Source organism: Corythoichthys intestinalis, chromosome 2 (genome assembly GCF_030265065.1).
Source record: "Corythoichthys intestinalis isolate RoL2023-P3 chromosome 2, ASM3026506v1, whole genome shotgun sequence".
NCBI classification, from domain to species: Eukaryota; Metazoa; Chordata; class Actinopteri; order Syngnathiformes; family Syngnathidae; genus Corythoichthys; species Corythoichthys intestinalis.
Window position 1 is genome coordinate 58,248,635 of NC_080396.1, and position 25,260 is coordinate 58,273,894.

At 39.4% G+C, this 25,260-nt stretch overlaps 1 protein-coding gene across 5 annotated transcripts in view; it reads left to right on the forward strand.

The window, feature by feature from the left end:
- Positions 1 to 25,260, forward strand: part of LOC130911888 (neural cell adhesion molecule 2-like) — a 329,503-nt gene that overhangs the window by 217,196 nt on the left and 87,047 nt on the right. For 4 of the 5 annotated variants that reach the window (XM_057829526.1, XM_057829524.1, XM_057829525.1 and 1 more), the window contains exons 2-3: positions 15,140 to 15,214; positions 21,452 to 21,658. In XM_057829526.1, coding sequence (XP_057685509.1) covers positions 15,140 to 15,214; positions 21,452 to 21,658 — 282 coding nt within the window. Of the gene's footprint in view, positions 1 to 13,840; positions 13,965 to 15,139; positions 15,215 to 21,451; positions 21,659 to 25,260 lie in introns of those variants that run through there. The other variant, XM_057829528.1, reaches the window with a different exon arrangement.

Here is a 25,260-nt window from a genome sequence, read left to right on the forward strand (position 1 = left end):
TGACTTTGTTGAGCTTGACTGTAAATTGTTGCATTTGGGCCAATTATGAATCACTTTATTTGTATGCTCACGAGAAAGCCACATGGATAACAAAGACCAATAGGCAGGACACTTGTCTAAAAGTTCTGAATTTCCTGGCATTTACTGTATATTCATTACTTCTTTTGCACTTTCCCCAGATTCAGCTTAATCAAATTCTGCTTCTCTTGTGAACATTATTGAAAGCATTTCATTTGCCAATTAGCCAGCTGTTCCCCAGTTAAATAATGAATATGCTAATTATAAAGCTCGGGGATATGTTGTCTTTTGAGTTGACGCAGTGACAATTATACATCTCGGGGATATTAACGCTCATGTGTGCTGCTTGTGTGTGGTTGGTTTTTTGTTGTTTTTTTTCCCAGTGGTGTCACTCCATTAGGCACACCAGCATAGGCTAATGAGCTTTAATACAAGAGCTGAATAGATAATGTCGCCCTTACAAAGGAAATAATGCTCACTGTCAGTTTTTTTTTCCACCTTTGGCAACATGTTTATTATTCTGATAGTTTGCAATGGTATAGAACTAAACTTTATAGTGGCAGTTTCTGATCTGCATTTCGGGACGCAAAGGATACGTTGTCAATGACACCTCAAATTTGAAATTTTCATCTGTTGCAACCAGTGACGTGCAGTGAGGTTCATGGTTGTTGAGGCACTGACTCGTTTAGTGTCAGATTTACAAATATATAAACAAAAAAGGGTAGCTTATTCAATTGGCTACTGGTTCTTTATTATCTCATCAGCTTTCTTCACACAACACGAACACACTGTACATATTAAAGATATGTAAAAAATAAGAAAATAATATGCATTTGCTCTACACCCTCCATGTGTTGGCCGTCGCAATTCGATAATTCATGCAACATAAAGGAGAGAAAAAAGTGGTGTACAAAACCACAGATTCAATTTTCACCTTTAGTGAAATATTGAGTTGTTTTTAAAACTTTTAATTATGATACTTTAATCAATTTAAAACAGATTGCTCAACAAAAAGCATGAAAAGAACAAAGAATATTTTATATTAGGCCAAAATTGAGTTTTTAAATATTCTATTGTATTTTTCTTGGTCTGATCTCTTTCTTATAAGACTGAAATGAAAACTGTTTGTGGTCTTACCCTTATTTGTAGATGAAGTCCATGTCCCTGTCCTTCGCCACAAAAACCTCCTTACTTTGTTGTAATCCTTATTTTCCTTTAGTATTTAAGTCTCTCCTCCTCAATGGAGACGTTTGCTTCAACTAGATCGTTCTGTATTCTATTTGACAAGCCAGAAAACACAGTGGATGTGTCCAAATGTCCAGCTAACCTTTCATCTTTCTCAGCAAAAGCATGTGTTTTACATAATTGTCACGATTAGAAGAGCTTGCCCTCTCAATGTTACCACAAAATGCTAACTCCTGTTTAGCAAGGAAGCAGGTTGCATTGATGAGGTCTTTCAAAATCGTTCGGTTTTCCTTTACCTTAGCATTGTGGATGCTAACGTTGAGCCTCCGCTGTTCGTTCAAAGCCAAATCGATCCTTGAGCTTCCAAAAGTTTTTAAAGCAATCTGGCTTTGAATGAGAGTGCTCGATCTCCTATGTTTGCTGAGGCTTCGTGGTGAATTTTTCATGTAAGAATATCCCATGTCCAGACATTGGCACAAGTTGAGAACAAAAGGCAGGGAAAGTAGTTAAGGCGATTTTTCGAAGGACAGCCACACAGCCAGTCTTTTCGGATGTACCACTCTCCGTTTGAAAAGAGCGAGTTATCTTCTGTCCCGTAGTTTGAAGCAAACCTTTTAGCTCCGGCATTGGTCTTACCAGTCTTAATCACGTCCCCTTTTGACTGAAAGGCCAATTTTGAGAAACTTTTAAGCGTAGATATATAATCCTCTTCCATTTTGGGAGTCCGACGTAGCAAAATACAAAACGACTCGCAGCAGTGCACTTGACTCGCCTGGCGCCAAGTACCCGTAGCTCACGCATGCCCCCCTTCAGTGCGGCAGAGTAACCTGAGCCTTTTTACTGCGGTTTTATTTCCCATCAGCAAAACTAAATACGTCACCAACAAACATTAAACTTTAAAGGTTAAAGACATTAGCCAGACTGTGGAAAATCAGGTCAAATAAACGTGTCTACAAACATTATAATGGCGACATGCAGATATACGGCAACCCGCACGCTCCAATTGCATGTATCAACCCAGTTTGTAATGGATTGCGCATTCAGAGGTGAGGCTTTACTCGTTGCTGCCGCACCTCTCTTTCATTTCTTTATTTGAACAGGAAATAGGTAAAATCATCGATTTTGACTATAAAAATTGTTCGAAATTAGTCATACATAAAGATCAGTGGAAAAATATTAATATAAATTTGATGTTAGAACTATTTTTTGTCATGATGACAGGTGAGGCTCTGCCTCCCCTGCCTCCCCTGACCGCACGTCACTGGTTGCAACATATGCATTTCTGTCATCCATCGGCATGAAAGCTGGCACATAAATACGGTGACAGATGCTTCCTTCAATGCTTATGCAACATTCAGCTGCACTTTGCTGTATTAATACGCAAGTAGTGTAACTTCACACTCAACTTTCTCTCAGCCTCTTAATTACAACAGGCAGCCGCTGTGGTGCATTCTTTCATTTGTGATTTATGAGTGTAGGATGAAAAGCAAGTTAAATTACATGATTTTCATGCCTTAAATGCACAAATCGTAATTAAAATGGACTTTTTAAAATATACTGTAGCAATGTCCAAGAGCATTCCTACGGTCAAAATCCCTTTTACCTAATATTTAGAATGGTAGAATAAAAATCATTGTTCTAATATGTATTCATTGTAGATGTACATTATGTATTCATCAAGCCTTAATAAAGCTGTGTTTGTGTGACACAAATCTGAACTTAAGTGTTTGGCACAGATGATTAAAAAGAATTGAACTTTTTGTTATGCTTTAAATGGATTTGTATACTTTGATAATTTGTAAGAGTGCTGGATATTTAGTTTAGTGGTATTTTTCTCTGGCGTGGTATAAAACGATTGCACCCAGAGCTGGCATCAACACTGGTTGGCCGGGTTGCAGTGACAGTTGGTAGCAGCTTCTGTCAGAGAGCAAGAAAGAGTCTACAGAAGACAAGATGTTGTTGGAAAAAGAAACTGAAGATGTAGACGTGTAAATGTCATTTCAAGATGAAGGCTCGATTGCGTTACCGTGTGTGATTAAACCAGATGTTACAACCATGGTTTTAAACAATCATTTTTTCAGTTTCAGTGTCTAAAAAAATACAAATTTTGCATTTCAAATTAACATGGTATCAATGGAATCATCCAACACTCTGGAATGATAATGGCATCAACGGTCTGTTTGACACCCTCCATGAACCAAAATGTAATCTAAAAACTAACTTTAACCATCATCTAGTCCTATTTGGTGATGCATTGACCTACAAATGCATCATACACCCTAGTAAAAGACTACCCACTACACCAGAAGGCCCAACTGGCGCAGATTTGTCTCTATAATTCCCAAACCGGTTCTGCAAAACTTGCTCATTCACAAAAGTCAAAATGTGTCCATTTTTACACTGGTGTGCAACTGTGTTGTCAACAAATAATAGAGCCTTCATACCCCAAATTTAGCAATAGTTTATCCACCTTATTTTGCTGTCAAGACAATGGTCAATCAAAATGTATCACCGTCCATTGTGTTAAAAGAAAAAAAAAAAAAATAAGAATAACAAGCGCGTGTGTGCCACAGCACACTAACAGACTGAAGGCTGTGTGTGCACGTCCTTAACTGGCTAACTAAGAACCTACAGCCACAATAAGTCCGCAATTAATTAATCAACCCTGATACAAAGAATAAAAAAAAAAAATCGACTCTCAGGATGGAAACCACGCAGGAATGGATTTGACACCTCAACCTCAAAACTATAAGGAAGACTATTGAACCACTTCTCTCTATAGACCCCAATCACGTGACATCACAACTCCGCCCCCCTGAATGGTGCCGCCATATTATCCCGTCACCTCATCGTGTTTACATATTACCGCTACGTACATTCCTCCTATTACTGCGTGTTTTTCTGCTTGTCTAAGGAATCACCGCCTAGTAAACGAACCCAAAAACCTTCCTGACAATCGTTAACATTGATTAATCAAAATGGTGAAGGCATGTGTGGCGGTTGGTTGCAGTAACAGAGAAGATAAACGGTCATTTTAGTAGTTGCTGTGTGCCCATTGTGAAAAGTGCAAATCTCTAAAGCAGCACGGTTTGTTTATCTCGGTCCATGATGCGTTTGTGTCGACACCCGTCAGACAGCGGCGAAAACATCAATATGATGCCAACTCAATCGCAGACATCATCAGACGGAGACTACGAAGCTCGTCGCCACGGTCGCGCAGCAAGAAGGTGAGCGCAACAACAGGTGTTGTGCCGAAAAATCGCCGCCCTGCGTGAAATGTCCCCCCTGACGGGAGCCCCCACACAGAAACGACTTTCCTGTACCATGAATATATATTATTTTACTCTGCTTGAAGTAATAAATGTCATACCTGTGTAATTGTCATTAAGATATGGTCGTGAAAACCTGTACATTTCTGTTCAAAGATGGTTATGTGGCCCAGTCCACGATTTGTTACTAAAATACAGTTCTAATATTTTGTGTAATTTAATTATTTAAAACGGATCTTACAGTCGTAAATCCATTACTGTAATGCATCCATGAAAACATTTGTTTTCACGTCAATAAAGCGTTATAAATAAGCGCTCCCGTAAGGGGGGACCTTTCACACGGGGCAGCTATTTTTCGGCACACAACGGCCCGTTGTCCATCAAGTTTCATTTTACAATCGTGACAACGGTGACCCTCAGCTGACCAAATGTCGACTTATATTCGGGCCGGTGCCGATTTTGGGTACCCGACTCCTCATCGTGACATAAACTGGAGTATGATTGGAAATTTTGTGGTCTCAGGATGAGCTCTGACGCACGGGACGGGACCAGACGGGAGGAAACATCTGTTTGGGTCATCAAATATGGATCTGGCGACTGGATCGACTGAAGCTATTCCAAATAACGGCTTTTATGCAACTCATCCAATGAGTTTACAGCGTCTGAAAGCACCGGGGCTTCCATAATTTGCAAGTGAATCCACCTTTAGAAAATACGATCATTGACAATACGGACACACAATGACGGACAGTATGGCGGCACAATACAGCGATCACGTGATTGTGTGACGTTGGTGATTGGGGTCTATACCAGGGTTTCTAAACTAGGGATGGGAATTTCTACTAATTTCTCTGCCAACTTGTCTCAGATTTTATTTGCGACTAGTCAACTAGTATATAAGCAAGAAAACTCGCAATTCAATGCACATATTAAATAAGTTTAAAATGCAAAAATGATGTGTATTTATGAGCAATTTTAGCCCAAACATTCAGGACAAGCTACTTATTTAAAGTCTATGGATGTAACAAAAACTGACTGAATAAAGGTAAACAATTATAAGAAAAACACATTCCTAATATGTTTGCCAAAACTTCCCCAAACTTTGTGTCCCTGCTCTCCGTGTGGGTGCGCGGGAGGGGATTTATCTCCCTTGTTGTCTGTTTACAAAGAGGCAGAGGCGCGAAGCCCAAAGCCCCTTTCACATACTTATATCATGCTTAATTACCGTGTAATGTGACGCGAGATTTCCCCGTGTCTTGGCATTCAGACATTGGGAGATGTATCTGGAATTCCGGACACTTTCAGACTTGTCCCGTGTTGGCGACTCTGCACTCTCTCTGCGTGAAGGGCGAGGAACAGGATTTTTTAACTACCGGACATTACGTCAGTTTTGGAAGGCATCGGCAAAAAAATAAAACACACATTTCCAAAGATGGACGATGGGCTGTCTCTTCCTCGGTTCTAAGATTCAATAGCAAATTAATTTCGTTTAAATTTTGATATCTCTTCAGTTTCAGTTCAAAAAATGAAAGGAATTAAGGAACCGGAAGAGGTAGGTACCAGTCAAAAAGTATACTCATCGCTGATTAGACAAATGTACCATAAACTGGAAATTATTCCGCTTATGGTGTGGTATTTGAAAATAAGCATTACCAAGATGCGAACGTTGCTTCCGCTATAAATCCATCTATCCATCTTCAACCGCTTTATTTGGGACATATATCTGAAGTAAAATGGTAAATAGAGAGTACTTATACTACGTAGTATAGCTGTTTAAAATAAAGTGCTGTATTTTAAGCCAAAAGAACTGTTGTGTTTGATAGAACAATATGTACTGAATATATGCTGCCATAGCAGATTCATGGCGCATTAAGCCCCCGACCTATTTTTTATTTGTCCATTTTACCCTGGAAACCCCAGTTTACAGACGTCGCGTAACAGCTTTTGTTTCAACCCAGCCATAACACGAAGGTAATTAATTATATTTATTATTCAAAATGTCTGTCATTTTTAGCTTAGAATCATTAATTGATGTCCAATATTTCGTTTAAAAAAAAAAAACGACTTTAAAAAATTTTTCACTCGCATATTTTAAACTTTTAAACAAATTATGTCACAATGAAAAAATGGTGGCTGTAAAAAACTCACAGATATCGACCTCATAACTGTCGCTTAATTGTATTTTTTTGTTACTGTTGCATTTTCTTTGATATGTTAGATGATAAATAATCGATCCAAACAAAGAAAAATTGAAAGAAAAAAAAAATGTTTAAAAGAGTAAGTATATAAAAATGATCATCTCGACAACTCCTTGATATCTGCGATTTCTGCATCGCGACCCTTGTTATATTACCTTGTTTCACCCATAAAATCTATCAAAAATCCGGCTGTGGCCATTCACAGATTAGTCTTGACACTCGGTGATACATGCTAGATGAAGTTTTGGGATCAAAAAGAGGTAAGTACGTGATATTATCTCGTGAAAATCATGGCGTCTTTAATTCTGCTCTTGTGTGCTCTCACCTCCAGTTAGGGTTTTGCTGTTTATTTATTTATTTATTTTTCTTAAATGCCCTTTTGTTCAGAAATTTTCTTCCCCCAGAAAATTGAGATTTTAAGCTTTCCGATGATGTATCACACATGCATATAGGACTATTTTGAAATCTGGCAAAACTGGGGGTCTCAGAACGGAACTTCAAGTCACCTGAGTGTTTTCCACCCAATATAAATTTAGATTAGTATATAAAAAAAAAAAAGAAGAAAAACAACAACAGCCTCAGTGGCAACTTGACAGGCCTTTAGCTTGTAATAAATCAAAGTACAATGAGGCAACAGACTTTTCTTGCTGAAGAAAAAAGGATATTTTAGGTCAATTACACAAACAACTGAGGGTCACTGAAGTTTTTGGTGTGGTTCTACATTCACAGTTAGCTTTTGCTTTAACAGGCAAAAATTATCACTTAAGTTTTACTCCAACATTGAAATTACTAGTATTTCTCCACTTCTCTTGTACTTGACTTAGTGGACATGATTTTGTTTCATGGCATTTTTTTCATCTGGCATTGATTCATAATTGATATCAGCCTGTCTTTGGACACACATAAACTACTTCATCATCCCGGTCACTGTGAAATATGCGACTAATGTCGTTTTTTTTATTGCAATAATGATTCTATTTGTTAGGTCTGAGATAAAAAGTAGCAAAATGGCTAACAACATTTCTGAGTTTATAGAATTAAAAAAAAAAAAAGAAAAAAAAAATAGATGGATTTTCTCTAAAATGGTGATACATTTTTTAAATGTTGTACCCTGAGATTCATTTTTTGGTATCTCAGGAAGGAAATAAAATCATTTCATTTCATAATAGAGCTCAGACTATTAAAAGATTCGCTAGTAAATGGGCGTAATTCAGTGACTGCATGCAGTGTGCACCATTAAACTTGCAGCTATGAATATGCTTTTATCATGGGATGCACCTCCCCAATTATGATACAGCCAAGCTCTTACCTCCCATTGCTTACAAGCAAGACCACGACATCTGTGCCTCAGAGCCTCTTTTCCCAGGCAGGAAGAGATCTACTGACCTCCGCTTTGTGTTTGAATTAATCTGCAGTGATGAGATAATGGCAATGTTATCGCCACTGGCGGGATGTGGCCCGGAAAAATAACCTGTTGGCCTCTATGCATTTTCAGTCCTCAGATATTAGCAAAATATAGCAAATTCAAGCTCCAGCAAAAGTATAACTATTTCGCACACACCTTCTTAGAAATGTGTGCAGATTTGCATTTTACTAAACTGGAATGTTACACTGTCGTCATTATAGAAGTCTAATTATTCACAAGTGTACTTTGGGACTGTTTATAAAGGCAGACTTGTCAAAGTGAGTCCAAAGGGCCCGCTGCTAAAAGGAACTCTGTTGTTTCCAATGGATACGAAGTTCAGTGGCTCTTGTGCTTGAAAACAGCAAAATTATATATAATTAGTTTATGTTGTATTTGTGTCAAAAACAAAAAAAAAAACACTGTTCAATCCCAAACAATTATTTACTTTTCATCTCTGTATGTTTGTTAGGATTGAAAACTCCAGTAGAAGATCATAATTTTCTGCGACCATGGCATTACTTGGCAGGAAAATACATGTTCTATTCATGTTCCCATTGATATCCGTATTCTTGTATTCTACTGTAAAACTGCCTTTGGTCTTTGGGGATTAGAAATAATGCACCACAGTGTTTTGGGTTTAATTTGGAAGTTTATCATGAAAAATGGATTCTGTTTTTGTTCGGGTTGCCACTCAACAAGCAACGTGGACAAATTTGACTGAACTCTTATGCCGTGTGTAGTAGGCTTTTGTTCCTATTTTCATGTCTATGACAATAGCAACTTTCAGACTGCCTCCAATTGAAATGGTCATAAGCTTTCACGCTAAATACACTTCTGGGTTTTAGCAAGACCCAGTCAGCCACTAAGCCTCAAAAAACAAAAACAAAAAAACATACTATAATCCAGCTCTCATATATTTTGATTCATAACAATAATAATACTATATTTATAATTTCATATGTACCCGTGGATGAAATAGCAAAGATTGCAGTCATTGTTGCAAGTGACCACACTGGATACATTAAAATGAACGACAGGGAGCTTTGCCTTTCATTTCATCCTCACTCCTATCTCTGTAGCGAGCCGCTTCTTCCTTTATGGTAACAATATTTTTTTATAGTTCAATAAAATTGTTAAAGTACAATATATTGTATGTGCAGTCTTAAAAGCATATACAGGCCTGACGTTCAGGATGTCCATATAGTATATGTCAAATCGGTAAATGGGTGGAAGCGAAACACCAACTATTTTTAATTTTATTTTTTTCCGAGGGTCCGGTCAAAGTTCAAAGCATCAATCAAAAATGTTGGATTCCTTGAGCTTGCCTTTCAGGCTTTAATCCTGTGGATCTGCCATGGTCGGTCTTACTCAGTTGTTAGGCAAAATTGACCCGTGATTTGTTGCAGAAAGTCCCCTCCATCAGATTTTTGGATTTGTAGCCAACAGTCTTGTTCATGTTGTTTTGTTTGTTTGGTTGGTTGGTTGGTTGGTTGGTTGGTTTTTGTTTTTGCATTTGTCTTTATCTGCAGGATCATCATTTCACCTTTCACAAATGTCAAGGGGAATATACAGTAAAGCCTTGTGAGACCCACACATAGAATCCATCCAAGAACAGGGATTTTCTTGCAGTTTATCATGCACAAACTTTTCTGTGAGGGTACTTATGGTAAAAGAATTATTGCACATTAGACAAACCCTGCAAATGGCACACCTTAATGACCAATGTATGCTGCCTAAAGTGATTCAAGGAAACATAGTCAAAGACAAAGAAACACTCAAAGAGCAAGGATTAAAGAAATAACTATTAGATTTGATTAAATACAGTGGGTTTTCTTGCGTGGAGAAATACAAGGTGAAGGTGAGGCTGGAAAAATAGCAACATTCTCAATTTTGGAGATTTGGGGCAAAGGCATTATTGTGCACCTGCAGGCTTCTTACGTTTCTATATATATTAACACAATATCCAAGCAGATGGGATTTTTCTGATGTGACTTTATAGTTTCAGCTGGATCTGGAAAAATGTGAAGGGGGATAAGGCAGCATAAAGTATGTGTGTGTTCATGAGGTGAAAAGTTCCTGTCATCACCATCATCTCTTTAATTTATACCGACACCCACAAGTCCAGTTTGCATGCAAGCAATTGAACGGTCATGGTTGCATTTCACTTCTCTTATTTCTATTTTAGCAGTTGATTGCACAGCCTTCATGACAGCTGGTGAGCCCCCAACCTGGTGCGTCATTTCATGTTCGATTCTCTGACAGAATGGTCTTATAGCTGTCATTATCTTGCAGTCTCCTAAAGTGACATGAGAATAGCTTGACTCAATTAGGACACACTTTGTTACCAATTCTGTCTCTTTTGAGTTGTTTCCAAAAAATCAAAAATAAAATGATGAAAGTGGAACAAAGAAGCTGATGTTTGCAGGGTTAATCACATTCAGACAAAAAGCAGAAGTGGTTGCTGGGAGTGAAAGTAGAAAGAGTCTTTGTAGTTTAGTAAAATGTCATGTTTGCTCAGTAATAAGTGATCATCTTCATTATATTCGTTAGCTTTTTGATTTAAATAATATTTCTCTTCATATTTCATCAGTGATGTGTGTTTGTACCATCTCTTCCACTTAAGTTGCCCCACTATGATCTGTTCTTTTATCTGTTTTTGAACATCGTGACAGTTAAAACTCCAGATTTAAAAAAATATATATATATATATACACTCATGATAAAAGCCTGCCTAAACAGTCTGTTTTGCGGTGAAACCAAACAATCAAAATAAATTGGGATGTGACTCAAAACAATGGCACATTTATTGTGAGTTCATGGGGTTTTATGAAAGTAATTTAACAAATTAAACACAAAAAGTTTAAATTCCACTCCAGACGCCTCAGAGGATGATGAACTTTCATAGACTCAAACCTCGAGGCTCATTTCATTAATTAACCGACTGCGTGAAGTGCACACTCAGCCACTGTGATGAGCCACAAATTCCATCATTAAAAAAAAAAGGGGTCAATAAGAGTGAAATCTTAGAAGGGAGAATTACTACTGGGCTGGTATTTCCTTCGGTCTTCGAAAACTAGGATAGATGTATTTGTGTTTGCCTATGTTTTGGTATGTATTGAAAAGAATCTGCGTGTAAGGCGCCTGTGTGCATGTTGAAACCACACTTTGGCCCTAAAATTACCCCTCTCTCCCCAGTTTCTACTCTCCAGACAATCCATTTTTATATTTGCAAATACAATTATGTCATGATGAGCTGCAAAAATATGTTGCACGGTAAAACATGTTTACACTCAGGATGCAACAGAGCTCTTTAATGGAGAGCAGCATCTTTGCCAGCATGCTGACTGCACCCTGGGCTCAGTGAAGGGCAACAGGGCATTATCCAGCTTTCATCTTCTCCACTAGAAGCTGTTGCAGGCACCAGGTCAGATAATACAACACAGTATTCAAGAAATGGTGGTGGCGAAGGAGACTTTGTATGTTTGCTGCATAGGTATATTGTTGGTAGCTCTCTAAAAGAATATAAGGAACCCTTAATACCACTTTTAATATAAAATCTGAAACTCAGGTTTATTTAACTTACATAACTACTGAACAGATAGGAAATTTAGAAATGGAATAGGTTTAGACATAGACACAATGGTCAGTTTTGATATTGTCCGATAAAGCACTAAGATGGAATTTTTTGACAATTTTCCCACAGTTTAGAACAATTTCAAGGTTTGTTTATTGGACAGATTTTTTGTGCTATATTCTGGAATAGTAAGCAACTGCAAAAGACCCACACACTGTGGGACTATTGTTGTCAAGTCAAATTCATTTACATGAACAGACCTTATTAAAAAAAAAAAAAAAAAAGAGCCTCATAGGGTTAAATTGCTAGCCAATGTTATATGCAAAGTAAAATGGGGCCCAAAACTTAAGATGTGACCGTTTTTGGTGCTGAATTCAAGGTTCAAACTTTCATAACTTTCTGCTTCAAACTCATGATTTGAAAACTGCTATGGATATTATATTTAAATCTTTGACACAATCTCATTGCATCCTTTTGAATGAATGAATGAATGCCTTTATTGTCATTGCAGAATTGTACAACGAAATTGAGGAGGAGGAGTGCTTTACAGTGCAATTAGTAAGAGTGCAAATTAGTGAAATATAGAAATCTCGAAATTATTACAAAAAAAGAAGATGAAGTATGATTAGTAGATATATACCAAAGCTTACTCGACTACATTATATATACATCCAACCATGGTGCACTGCGATCTTACAACAGGCGTAATCTGGTTCGTTTTTTGAAAAATGGCGCAATAACTTTCGATCCATGCTTGTTTGTTGTTGAAACGGCAGAACCTGAATGACTTCATTATGCTCCTGTGCTTGCACTACTGCATTCAAGTTCACCATTGATACAGGGCTCCAGACTGTGACCAAATGGAGTGAGTTAGTTAGTTAGTATGAGTAGGGTGACCATATTTTGATTTCCAAAAAAGAGGACACTCAGCCCGGCCTCAAGGTACTTGAATTTTACTCGAAGTTCACTCAAAGATGCCGATATCACTTTAATATATTTAAAGTGTGCCCCCTCACTCTGGATGGAAAAATGCAGTTTGAAAAAAAAAATAATAATAATGACTTTACACACAAAAAAATATATATACATATAATATACAGTGGGGAGAACAAGTATTTGATACACTGTCAATGGGTTTTCCCATAGGCAGTGTATCAAATACTTGTTCTCCCCACTGTACGTATAATATATAATGCAGACTCATAGAAATGTAGTCCAGTCAATATCCATACACACTATGTGCTTGGCTATGTGCCAACTAAACATTTTTATAAATTACTATCACGATAATTGTCCTTGACAAATTGTTATTCCCATTCAATTGATATTCAATTGATATTGTCATTCAATGTTTTTGATTGCACACAAACAAAAACCGAAATAAACTGACAAACTATTCAGCCAACTTGTTTCCAAACGTAGCAGTTCAAAACTACGTTTCCCATAATGCCTAGCACGGTTTAGCATACTGATAGCTAGCTGAGGCAAAAATCAAACTTTGCTGTAAAAGTTCAATCATCAGCAGTGCAACTATGCGACACCAAACGGGATTTTACAGTCAAAGCTCCGACAGAAGTCAACAGTTTTCATTATATATGTATTTATCGTAAAAAAACTTGAGGCGTTGTGGCCAAATCGTCAACCCAGTAGATGGCGGTAATGCCTCATGATAGGGGTAAACAACAAAAATAAGAAGAGCTACTCCTTCCCTCCCTACTACTAGGAGCCATGTCAAGACTAATCGGCCGGAGGGATTCTCTTCAAATTGGTCCCGTGAAAAATCATAAAAACCGAACATTTTTATGAATTTATAAAACCCGCCCAGACGACGAGGATACTACGTAAAAGTAGGACTTGTCCGGGCAAAAGAGGACGTTTGGTCACTCTAGTATAAGTTTTTTTTTTTTCATCTACTCGCACATGCGCGACCAGAAACCTTGCAGGGTTTTTTTGTTGTTGTTGTTGTTGCTGACAAACTCCTTCAGTTGGCAATAATGTAACGAGCTGGTTTGTAAAGGGGGAAGAAGGCTGAGGTGGGCGATGTGTGGAGCGGTTTATAATTGGGGTAAGGAGAAAACTTGACAGTACTTGTGACCAATGGTGAAAAGGACAATAAATGACTACTTTTTTTCCCAACAAACCCAGCGGCACTGCTTCAAAGAAGGCCGTCAGGGGAATAAGTCTGACTCGGAGGCTCAACACACTGGAGGCAATGAGCGTTGGTAAAATGCGAAAGTCATCGCCGTTGAGCTGAAAGCCAACACACGGGGTGTGATGCGGCTGCTGCGGCAAGCGACATGCACACCCCTCTGCCTGTGCGTCATCGCTCGTTTCTAATTAGCTATAAATTTGGAGGGCATCTTAAAATTTCTTGTCCTTTCTTCTTCTGATCATTTAGATATTAAGGATTTCTGAGAGGTTCCAGGTTCTTTGTAATGTACATTGCTGCCGTTGTTGACCACTGTATAAAAACCTTGTTTTTTTTTAAAGTTCAATCTTCCGTCAAGTATATCCATGGAAATCTCCCATAATACATTGCAAATCTCAAAATAGCAGCGCACAATCCCTTTGTCTCTTTGCAAGGCTTTGTGTTTTATGTGCCTCATGGTTGTCCTTTAATTGTAATCTTTACTGTCTTTAGTTTCTTACCGTTAAACTAAACAGTGATCTTCTTTGTGCATGGCAACACTTAATACAATGCTGTAACTTAATATTTTAAATGTATCCATGTAACTGCCAAAAGTGCCAGGGTGCGTCTACTGCCTTTGGCTGGTAGCTGTGCTTTATCTGAACTGCTGGACCAGTTGTTGACCAGTTTGTGGAGAATTGAACACAAATTGGGTATTAATCCAAGGCGACTGTATTATTAAAAAAATGCCCATTACAATAGCTCATCCGGTCTGTTGCAATGCAGAGTACACCATCTTCTTTTACACTCTACCATCCTTTGGTTGTTAGAGTATTGCTCCAACAGCAAGCGTTCCTTCTAACTGGTGAAATGTTCACTCAACCTTATATTCCCTGACATGGATAAGCTCTCAATTCGTTGTTGCCGATGTACGAAACTCTGCATGACAACGGTTTTCCCTCTACCGTAGGAAATTGGTGGGGATGTTGGACAATTTGCAATTTTACCTTTTGACCAAAAGCATGTACTTATGGATGATGGATGTACAAACTGGACGAATGAGGTAGTGATCGCCAGTAGTACACTATGAGGTTTCTTTGAAAGTGTGTCATTTAGTAAAGAGCTGTCTGACAAGCTTGTCACAGATACCAAGTTAATCTTTCTAACGTGCTCTCTTTGGAGAGCTGCTGTGTTGAACATTGTTGATCAAAATTGGTCCGTCTTAGGTTGACAACATGTCAGATTGGCACTTCATAGGAAATAGCTCCCTGTAAATGCAACAGACTGCTGAACGACATAAGGCTAGCTCAGCTGTAACTAAGACTTTCTCAAAACCCCCTTCTTTCTCTTTCTATATCCCAGCCATCCTGCAGGTGTCCATATCCTTGAACAAGGTGGAATTAAGTGTCGGAGAGTCCAAGTTCTTCATCTGCACAGGTACGGATTACCCTGCTCTGTGTATGCTCAGCTGCATCCATAAATGCATGTATGTGTGTATGCAGTGTGCTTGGAGGCAGGTTGTATAGGCACAATGGGGGTTCTGTTTGTTCTTTTAATGATAGTAAGCACCAGTTCCATGCTCCCCATATGGTAAGTGACATTTGACCACCGGTCTCTCCTCCCCCTCATTGTCCTACCTAAACGTTCATCAAGAGAGGCCGGTGCTGGCAGGTCTGACCCACCTCCCGCTGCTTGCCTCTTCTCCTCTGCCAGCCCGCAGACAAGCATAGCTTGAAAAGAGTGTTGGGGGTTTTTGATAAGAAGCTCTTCTTAATGCACAGTCTCATCCTTACTATATTTGCACACTATACTACCAACAGGAGTCCATGACCATTTATACAACATCACTTTTAAAATAGTATGCAGTGGTACCTCTACTTGTGACATTAATTGGTTCTGGAAGTAGTCTTTTAACCTGAAAATTCCATAAGTAGAGACATGCTTTCCATGTAAATGCCCTAATCTGTTCCAAGCACTACTAAAACACCACATTAAAATTTTATAATCGAGGTAAAATCGGAATAAAACAACAAACACATTTGAATCATTCCATGTACCTAACCTAAATTACCTGTAACAAAGTAGATCATAGAACATAATGCAAAGGAAAAAAGAAAAATATATCTATCCTTTTCAGTGATGTGTCCAATGTCCTCTTCTTTCACAAAATTGAAAATGGCGTTGGCTTTTTGGCAGGCTACCGTCTCGGCGATTTCCTTTTCTTTAATCTAGAGGAGAAGAAGTCTCAATCATCATGAAACTGACTCCTCTTGCATGAAAGGACATTCACACTCATCCAAGGGGCTTGTTTCTCTTTCAGGATGGTGCGTATTGCTACCTCACTCTATTTGACACAAAAACGCGAGAAGGCCTGTGCTCTAATGTGCTACTAATGTAGTGAACCGTGTGCGGATTAACAAAAAAACCTTCGTTAGACAAAAACGCGAGGAGACCTGTGATCTTTTAGGCGAAGACATCGACCCGCTATAACAACAACACCAACGCATCTGTGCACATCATCATACTGCGACAACCACTTTGAGACGTCCTCAACAATAGACCAATAGGAGAGCAGAATCGCACAAATGAAGCATAATGGGAACGCTTATGACAAATAGGGCAGCAGGATCTTATGGCATATCTTATCTCGCAACCTGAAATTTCTTTCTTAACAAGAGGAAATATTTTCCATTTCCATATTTTCATAACCTGAAAATTTTGTTTGTAGAGATGATCGTGAGTTTGTGTACTATATTATAGTAGTATATTATAGTATATGTAAGTTGGAGATATTAGTGCCATCCTCTTGCTTTAAAGGCACATAGAATAGAATAGAATAGAATAGAATAGAATAGAATAGAATAGAATAGAATAGAATAGAATAGAATAGAATAGAATAGAATAGAATACCTTTATTGTCATTATACGCAGGTACAACAAAATTGTGGCACATTTCTCCATACTGTATACAGTATATACACTGTTTATATACATATATACCAGCGGCATTCCCTATCACATCATTAAATTCTAAACTTCGAATTCAAAAGACTTCCATTAAGAACTTTAATTTTATTTTTACTGTTGGTAAAGAATGCCGTTACCGCCATTATGGTCACTTTTGCTACTGTATGACCGGAGATAATTAAGTGTCTCAAGTGGCTTGAAAAGAGCTCTAGAAATAAAATGTATTATTATTATTATCACTCTGAGCTGGTAGTTTGTGCACAAAAAAAAAACAGTGCTTTTTTTAGGGGAGAAAGTGATGAAAAATATGGCTTTCAGAAAACGAGCACCGCCAATCATTTTATAAAATCATTGAGCTTGACACACTAAAAAGCATTTATGTGATGTAAAACAAGCAGGTTCAGTGAAGCGAGGTTCAGCATGACCGATGTGAAGGTGGTTAAACTGACATTATGGTATGTGTAACCTCTCCAATTATTGGAGTGGCATCACGCCAGAACAAGCGTCAGCTGCTGAAACACGATGGAGGTGCTTGTAAAACGCCTTCATGTCCGCCTCTGCTTTTGCTGTATCGAGGACAATTGACAACAACCATTAAGAGGGATTATTCATGTTACTTAGTTAGGCAAAACAAGTTTATGTTGACCAGTCAGATTTTATGTGTACTGTATGTATACAATGTAACTTGAGTTCTTACCAAGGGTTAAAAAAATATATATATATTTTATGTTGCCTCCTTCTTGTAATTAGAATTATATTTATGTAAATTGTTGTTGGCAGGGTCTAGCTTTAGGGTTCATCAGCCATTTCCAAAAGCCAACTGTCAGCGTTCAGAGTGCTACAGTGCCAAAGAGATCCAATCAATAATAATAGTAGAGCTTATGCAGATGTAGACATATCTGACAGTGTTTTCCACAAGTTACCATCGTCAAGTCAGCATGACGCTCGTCTGGCTATGAAAAACAAGGCAGCATGGCACACATCCCTGTCTTGTCGCATCATCTGTGAATTAAATGGCCTGTCACCATGCAAACAGTGTCAGCTTTAACATATTTAACTGTCACACCGTGTTTGACAGGTTTGAGGTGATAAGATTCTAACACGTATGATATGACATAATTGACGACATTTCTCAGTTGGAAACCTGCAAAAAACTTGGAAATATATTAAGCAGATCTATCGTCTCACATTTATTCTGAATGATATGCAGGTTAACACCCTGAGGATTTGATGTGGCATAACAAAGCAACGTCTCATTGAGAGAGATGGCAAAAAATATTAATTCCAGGCTTTTTCTACTATTACTATTTATTATTTTATACCGTGAGAACTGCTTATAGAGTTCTGACAGTATGAGAACTGGGAACAAAACTATTGCACGTGTACGATATCATGGTGCAGCACTAAAATGTATTATTTTGAAATGTTTGGACATAACACAATAATTTTTTTAAAACTATTGAATGCACTCTGTAGTGAAATTTGTAAATGCATTTTTTTTAAAGAACCAATTTAAAATTAAAATACAGGGTGATTCAAAAAGACTGTGCCAAAATCATCACATATTTATTCATTTTAAAATCATTGAAATATACTGAATTAGCGGTCATTTGATAGAGGAAGTATCCTTGTTAAACTGGGTGTCCATTTCAATTTGTCTTTGTCGGAAAATCACTCGCCAGTTAGACATACGTGGTTTGGGTCTAATACAGGGTTCGCCAATCTATTCCACACTGAGCCACAGTGGGTGCAGGATTTCATTCCAACAAAACAAGACGACACCTTTTCACCAATCTGGTGCCTCACAACAGTACCGTATTTTTCGGACTACAAGTCGCACCTGAGTATAAGTCGCACCAGCCATAAAATGCCCGACGGAGAGAAAAAAAATATATATAAGTCGCATTTTGGGGGACATTTACTTGATAAAATCCAACACATAGAACAGATCTGTCATCTTAAAAGGCAAGTTAATATAAAAATACAATAGAGAACAACATGCTGAATAAATGTACAGTGCATGAACAACTAAATGCTAATATACTGTCCTCACCAGGACGCTACGGCTCGGTCCTGGCTATACAGCGATGCTTGACGTCCGTGTAATTTGCGGAATGAATTTCGTCCTCGATACCAAATAGGTTCGCATCAACGTAAATAAATGATAATTCGGTGCTGTTACAGCAATGCCACGAACGGTGGCACACACAACAACAACAGAAAAGATGATACACACAGGCATTGCCTCTGTAGAGATATTTAACAAGCATAAACAATGAACGTAGGTTCGCCGCCGTGTTTCTCTCTCGCTAACTCGCCCACTCACTCAAGCTGCGTAGCTGTCCGTCTTCTTCTGGCGTTTGAGCGGTCTTCTTCATGTAAACAAATGCGAGTGCGCCCTCACGTGGGCGTGAAAGCGCCACAAACTAGAAGCATGCATTTCAAAATAAAAAAGTCAATAATACAATCGAACACACATTGCCAAAGGCAGAACGCGAACGTGGCCATAGCTATAGACCCTACTCACCGACGTCACAGAATGACGTGTCGCTGTATCCGGCCGCCATATTGTCCGTCTCTGTTTAGCCCTATTCTCAAAGGTTTCAATTAGTCGTTCAGTTTATAGAGCAATTCATGGAAGCCCCAGTGCTTTCAGACGCTGTAAACTCATTGGATGCGTTGCATAAAAGGCGTTATGTGGAAAAGCTTCAGTCTATCCATTCGCCAGATCCATATTTGATGCCTAAATCGATATTTTTTGACCCGCTGTCTTCGCCCTCTCTGCCTGACATCTGCTACCCTGATATCTACAATTATCTTTTCCACAGAAACTCGGCCTATTCTCACGACACTTTGAAAAACATTAAGAGCAGCACTCTAAGCAACATTACCCTGTGTGATTTCTAAAATGGTGACAATCAAAAAAAAAAAAAAAAAAAGTTGACTGCGATGGCCGACGCTTCAAGGATAGGTGGATATTGGACTATTTCTTCAATAAAACACGCAACAACTGTGTCTGCCTCATTTGCAAAGATACAGTCGCTGTTTTCAAAGAGTTCGATGTGACGCGATAATAACAAGACATGCTGACATGTACGACAACATTACAGGTAAGATACGCAGCGAGAAATTATAGCAACCTGAAGCTAGTTTAATTTCACAGCAGCAGTATTTCGCAAGAGCCCGAGTGTCGAAAGAGAACGCCACAAAGACGAGACTGTTGAAATTATGAACTAAAAACATAATAAAGCAAATGTGACACACAGAAGGGCTTGCTAACATTTGTTTAAATATATTGTTCTATGTAAATCAGCCAAGGTAGCCCCCCGCATTTTTACCACACCAAATCTGGCCCCCTTTGCAAAAGGTTTGGACACACCTGTTTAACTGATGATCTGTAGATGAGGCCAGCTTCTTTCACTTGGTACCAGCTAAATATTATTCAAAATGTAATGATGGTGGAAGAAATAAGCATCTTGAATTTGAAACTGTATGTTGTCGGCGATTAGCCTCGCAATGATCTTAATTGTGGTTTTCAGCCCAAAACCATCTAAATATATATTAAATGCATCTTACCAGATATAAAATGACTACTACATAATCCGTGGTAATCGTTTGGAGCCCAGTTTTCTCGTCGAATTGCAGCAGTCCATCTCGCTCTCCTCTCCGGGTCTCTCGGAATACGGTAAAACTTCAAGTCTCTCCGTTTATCTTCTCTGTTACTGCAACCAACCGCCACACACGCCTTCACCATTATGATTATTAATGTTAACGAGCCGAAAAACACGCCATAATAGGAGGAATTGACGTAGCGGTAATGCATATACACGACAAGTAGACGGACAACATGGCGCAGAGGCGTGGTTGTGACGTCATGTGAGTAGGGTCTATTTAGAGTTATTCAGATAACTATAGCATAAAGAACATGCTTACAAGTTTACCAAGCCATCAGTGTCACTCCAAAACACCAAAATAACGTGAAATGATATCATAATGTGTTAATAATTTCACACAAAAGTCGCTCCTGAGTATTAAGTCGCACCCCCAGCCAAACAATGAAAAAAAACTGTGACTTATAGTCCGAAAAATACGGTAATCAGTCGATTGCAGTCGGTTGCTGCTTGTTTTAGCAGAAACCTCATTGGGTAAATGGTCTGCGCTCAACTGTTCGGAAGAAAACCAGGATCCACAGCGGCCCTTGAGGACCAGTTTGGAGACCCCTGGTCAAATAGAAAACACCTGTGTAATGCGCCAGCAATCCGCATTAATATTTGCAATGTATTACGTAGAGGAACACATGTAGACGGATGAAACACAAATGATCAAAGACATACAGTATACTCACGAGCCTCTGTTTGTTCTCTCAAATCCAACTATTAGTCAATTTTGGCACTGGTCTTTCTTGAAATAAGTGTCACAAAGAAGTAAAGAAACCAAAGTCCAAAGAAAAAGCAAAAAAAAAATTATCCACTTATGTGCATTTGTCTATAAAGATTATTCTTTAGCATATTCTTGAAAATGAGAGGCAAATCTCCAAACTACATATGTTGCAATTCATTCACAGACTTGGCCTGACAAATACAAAATGAGATAAAAATGTAGAACTGTATGTTCCTTCTACTACAGTGAAGAGAATATTAATTTCCTTAGCTAATCTTAAGCTTGGAGCAATATTTAACGCTTTCCAACTTTTGTTTCTTGTTATAGCGATTGGCGAGCCAGTGAGGATGGAATGGTACAATCCTCAGGGTGAGCGCATTGTGGCCTCCAAGCGAATGGCGCTGCACACAGAGACATCACGATCCCGGCTCATCATCTACAATGCCATTGTTGAGGACGCCGGTATTTACCGCTGCCAGGCCACTGAAACCAATGGTCATACAGCGGAAGCCTCTGTCGTGCTCGAGATTTATCGTAAGCATTACACACATTTCTTTTTCTACAGCACAGATAATCACTTAAATATCTTTAAACACGCTACTTAATAAAGCATGATGCAGCTCAGTAAATCTGCATGTTTTAGTGATTTTTAAACCATTTATGTGTAAGTATATGTAGGATGGGTTGTGTGCGTGTGTGTGTTCCATCTTGTAATTAAAGTATAATGACTTCGAACCACGCCATGGGACTCTGATCCTGCCAGGCATAATGAAGGATATGCCACTGAGGCCAACCTTCCTTGCTGACCTGGCACTATTTCCGAGCAAAACGTAATGTTACGAGGCACAAAGGAAAGGTGGAAGCAGAGCGTTGTTCAGTATTTACACAGACAATTCCTTTGTGGGATGGTATCATTACTGCTACCACAGAAATGGCCCCACATTTGTGTGTTATTGACGAGTAACACTTCCTATTTACACGGTTTTGCCATGTTCAAGAAAACAAAAGGCACATTGTTGTTGGATATTTCACAAGCTTATTTGTTTCATGAAATTCACTTATTCAGCCACAGTGCTATTGGCTTTACACTTATTGATGACACTGCGCACTGTACACACAGGAACATTCAAGTCTTTGGAGATTGTGTTTTTTCATTGCCAGCAAAATAAATAAAGATATTCCTACCAAAGCATTTGCAATTGCAATCATTTTCTGGGAGAAATCGAGCATTATCTGACAGAATTGCAGGGGTGCCAATACTTTTGGCCAGCAGTGTAAATATATATATAAACTCGGGCGGTCCTCAGTGGTAGAGTAGTTGTCCCCCAACCCAAAGATTGTTCGTTCGATTCTCCGCCCTGATGAACTCGTCTTAGTATCCTTACTGAAACCCACGTTGCTCCTGGTGCTGCGTCACCAGTAGGTGGATGGCGATGTAATATAAAGCCTTGAAAGGTAGAAAAGCACTACACAAGTATAACACCATTTACTATAAACTCGCCCATTTTCATAATTTGAAAACAAAATAAAGAAATAAAGTCAATCTTTTCCATCTATATGTGTGTTGCGTGCACTGTCACATGTCAGCACAATATTATGTGAATCCCCTGAGCAGCGGGTCATCCGTCTCATTAAACGGCAAAAAACATAAGCCCAGAAAACATAAGCCCAGAGGGGAAAAAATGCCACAGTTTGCCTACACGAAGGTATGCTTAATGACAAATTTCCTGCTGTAACTCTCCATCCACCTCTCAGCAGTAATGGTAAGTACGTATATCATCTTTTTTTTCATGTATTTTATGTTTTTTATAAGTATTTTGACAAAGACTTGTGGAAATTCTGATTATGTCACCAGTTTGGGAACGTAACTTGTCTGTAACTGCTTCATAAGAAATACAATTACAATTGTACACTTGAAGTCCTGAAAGTATGTTAATTTGTTATGGGTTCTGGTGTTGGAGTGGATTTCCCCTAGGATAAGATTTGTTGGTTTAATCCTGATCCTTTGTGACCATGTTGAAGTGGTCCGAATGATGATGCTGTAACCAATAGGTGTTGTTTTTGATCTTCCTTTTGTAATCCTTCTTATTTTTATTTATTTATTTATTTATTTTAAATAAAAATTCCACAATCTAACAAAGAACGCGACAGCAGTGGTGGTGTCAGAAGTATATTAAATCCATTTTGATTGAAATTTATGTTTATATATTTTAACAATGGACCAGCTCTACACCCTCGCCAGGGTCCTCGAGGGTGCTTGGTAAATTGCCAAATCGGTCTACGTGTGTTTTGTGGATTTGGAGAAAGGCGTTCGACCTTGTCCCTCGGGGAGTACTTTGGGAGTACGGAGTAATGAGCCCCTTGGTAAGGGCTGTTTTGTCCCTGTACGACCGGTGTCAGAGTTTGGTCCGCATTGCTGGCAGTAAGTCAGATTCGTTCTCACTGAGTGTTGGAATCCGCCAAGGTTGCCCTCTGTCACCGATTCTGTTAATAACTTTTATGGATAGAATTTCTATGCGTTGAGGGTGTCCGGTTTGGTGGCCTCAGCAGCACTGCATCTCTGCTTGTTGCAGATGATGTGGTGCTGTTGGCTTTATCAAGCCGTGGCCTTCAACTCTCACTGGAGCGGTTCACAGCTGATTGTGAAGCGGTTGGGATGAAGATCAGCACCTCCAAATCCGAGACCATGGTCCTCAGTCGGAAAAGGGTGGTATGCACTCTCCGGCTCGGGGATGAGATCCTGCCCCAATTGGAGGAGTTCAAGTATCTTGGGGTCTTGTTCACGAGTGATGGTAGGAGGGAGCGGGAGATCGACAGGCGGATTGGTGCAGCATCTGCAGTGATGAGGACTCTGCACCGGTCTGTAGTGGTGAAGAAGGAGCTCTCGATTTACCAGTCAATCTACGCTCCAACCCTCACCTATGGTCATGAGCTGTGGGTCGTGCGAAATGAGTTTCCTCTGCAGGGTGTCCGGGCTCTCCCTTAGGGATAAGGTGAGAAGCCCGGTCATGTTCCGGGCATGTCCCATCGGCGGGAGGCCACGGGGACGTGCGAGGACACACTGGAGAGACCATGTCTCTTGGCTGGCCTGGGAACGCCTTGGGATCCCGTTGGAGAAGATAGTGGCTGGGGAGAGGGAAGTCTGGGCTTCCCTGCTAAAGCTGCTGCCCCGGAGGGACAGAATGTGGGGGAAAAAAACAGAAAATCACATTGTTTGATTTTTAAAGAATTTATTTGCAAATCATGGTGGAAAATAAGTATTTGGTCAATACCAAAAGTTCATCTCAATACTTTGTTATGTACCCTTTGTTGGCAATGACGGAGGCCAAACGTTTTCTGTAACTCTTCACAAGCTTTTCACACACTGTTGCTGGTATTTTGGCCCATTCCTCCATGCAGATCTCCACTAGAGCAGTGATGTTTTGGGGCTGTCGTTGGGCAACACGGACTTCCAACTCCCTCCACAGATTATCTATGGGGTTGAGATCTGGAGACTGGCTAGGCCACTCCAGGACCTTGAAATGCTTCTTACGAAGCCGCTCATTTGTTTCCCATGCTGTGTGTTTGGGATCATTGTCATGCTGAAAGACCCAGCAACGTCTCATCTTCAATGCCCTTGCTGATGGAAGGAGATTTTCGCTCAAAATCTTTCGATACATGGCCCCATTCATTCTTTCCTTTACACACATCAGTCGTCCTGGTCCCTTTGCAGAAAAACAGCCCCAATACAGCGGGTATGGTGTTGTTCGGATGCCATTCGGTATTCTATTTTGGTTTCATCTGACCATAACACATTCTCCCAGTCCTCTTCTGGATCCTCCAAATGCTCTCTATTGAACCGCAGACGGGCCTGAACGTGTACTTTCTTCAGCAGAGGGACACGTCTGGCAGTGCAGGATTTGAGTCCCTGGCGGCGCATTGTGTTACTTATAGTAGCCTTTGTTACTGTGGTCCCAGCTCTCTGTAGGTCATTCACTAGGTCCCCCCGTGTGGTTCTGGGATTTTGCTCACCGTTCTTGTTATCATTTCGACGCCGCGGGGTGAGATCTTGCATGGAGCCCCAGATCGAGGGAGATTATCAGTGGTCTTGTATGTCTTCCATTTTCTAATAATTGCTCCCACAGTTGATTTCTTTA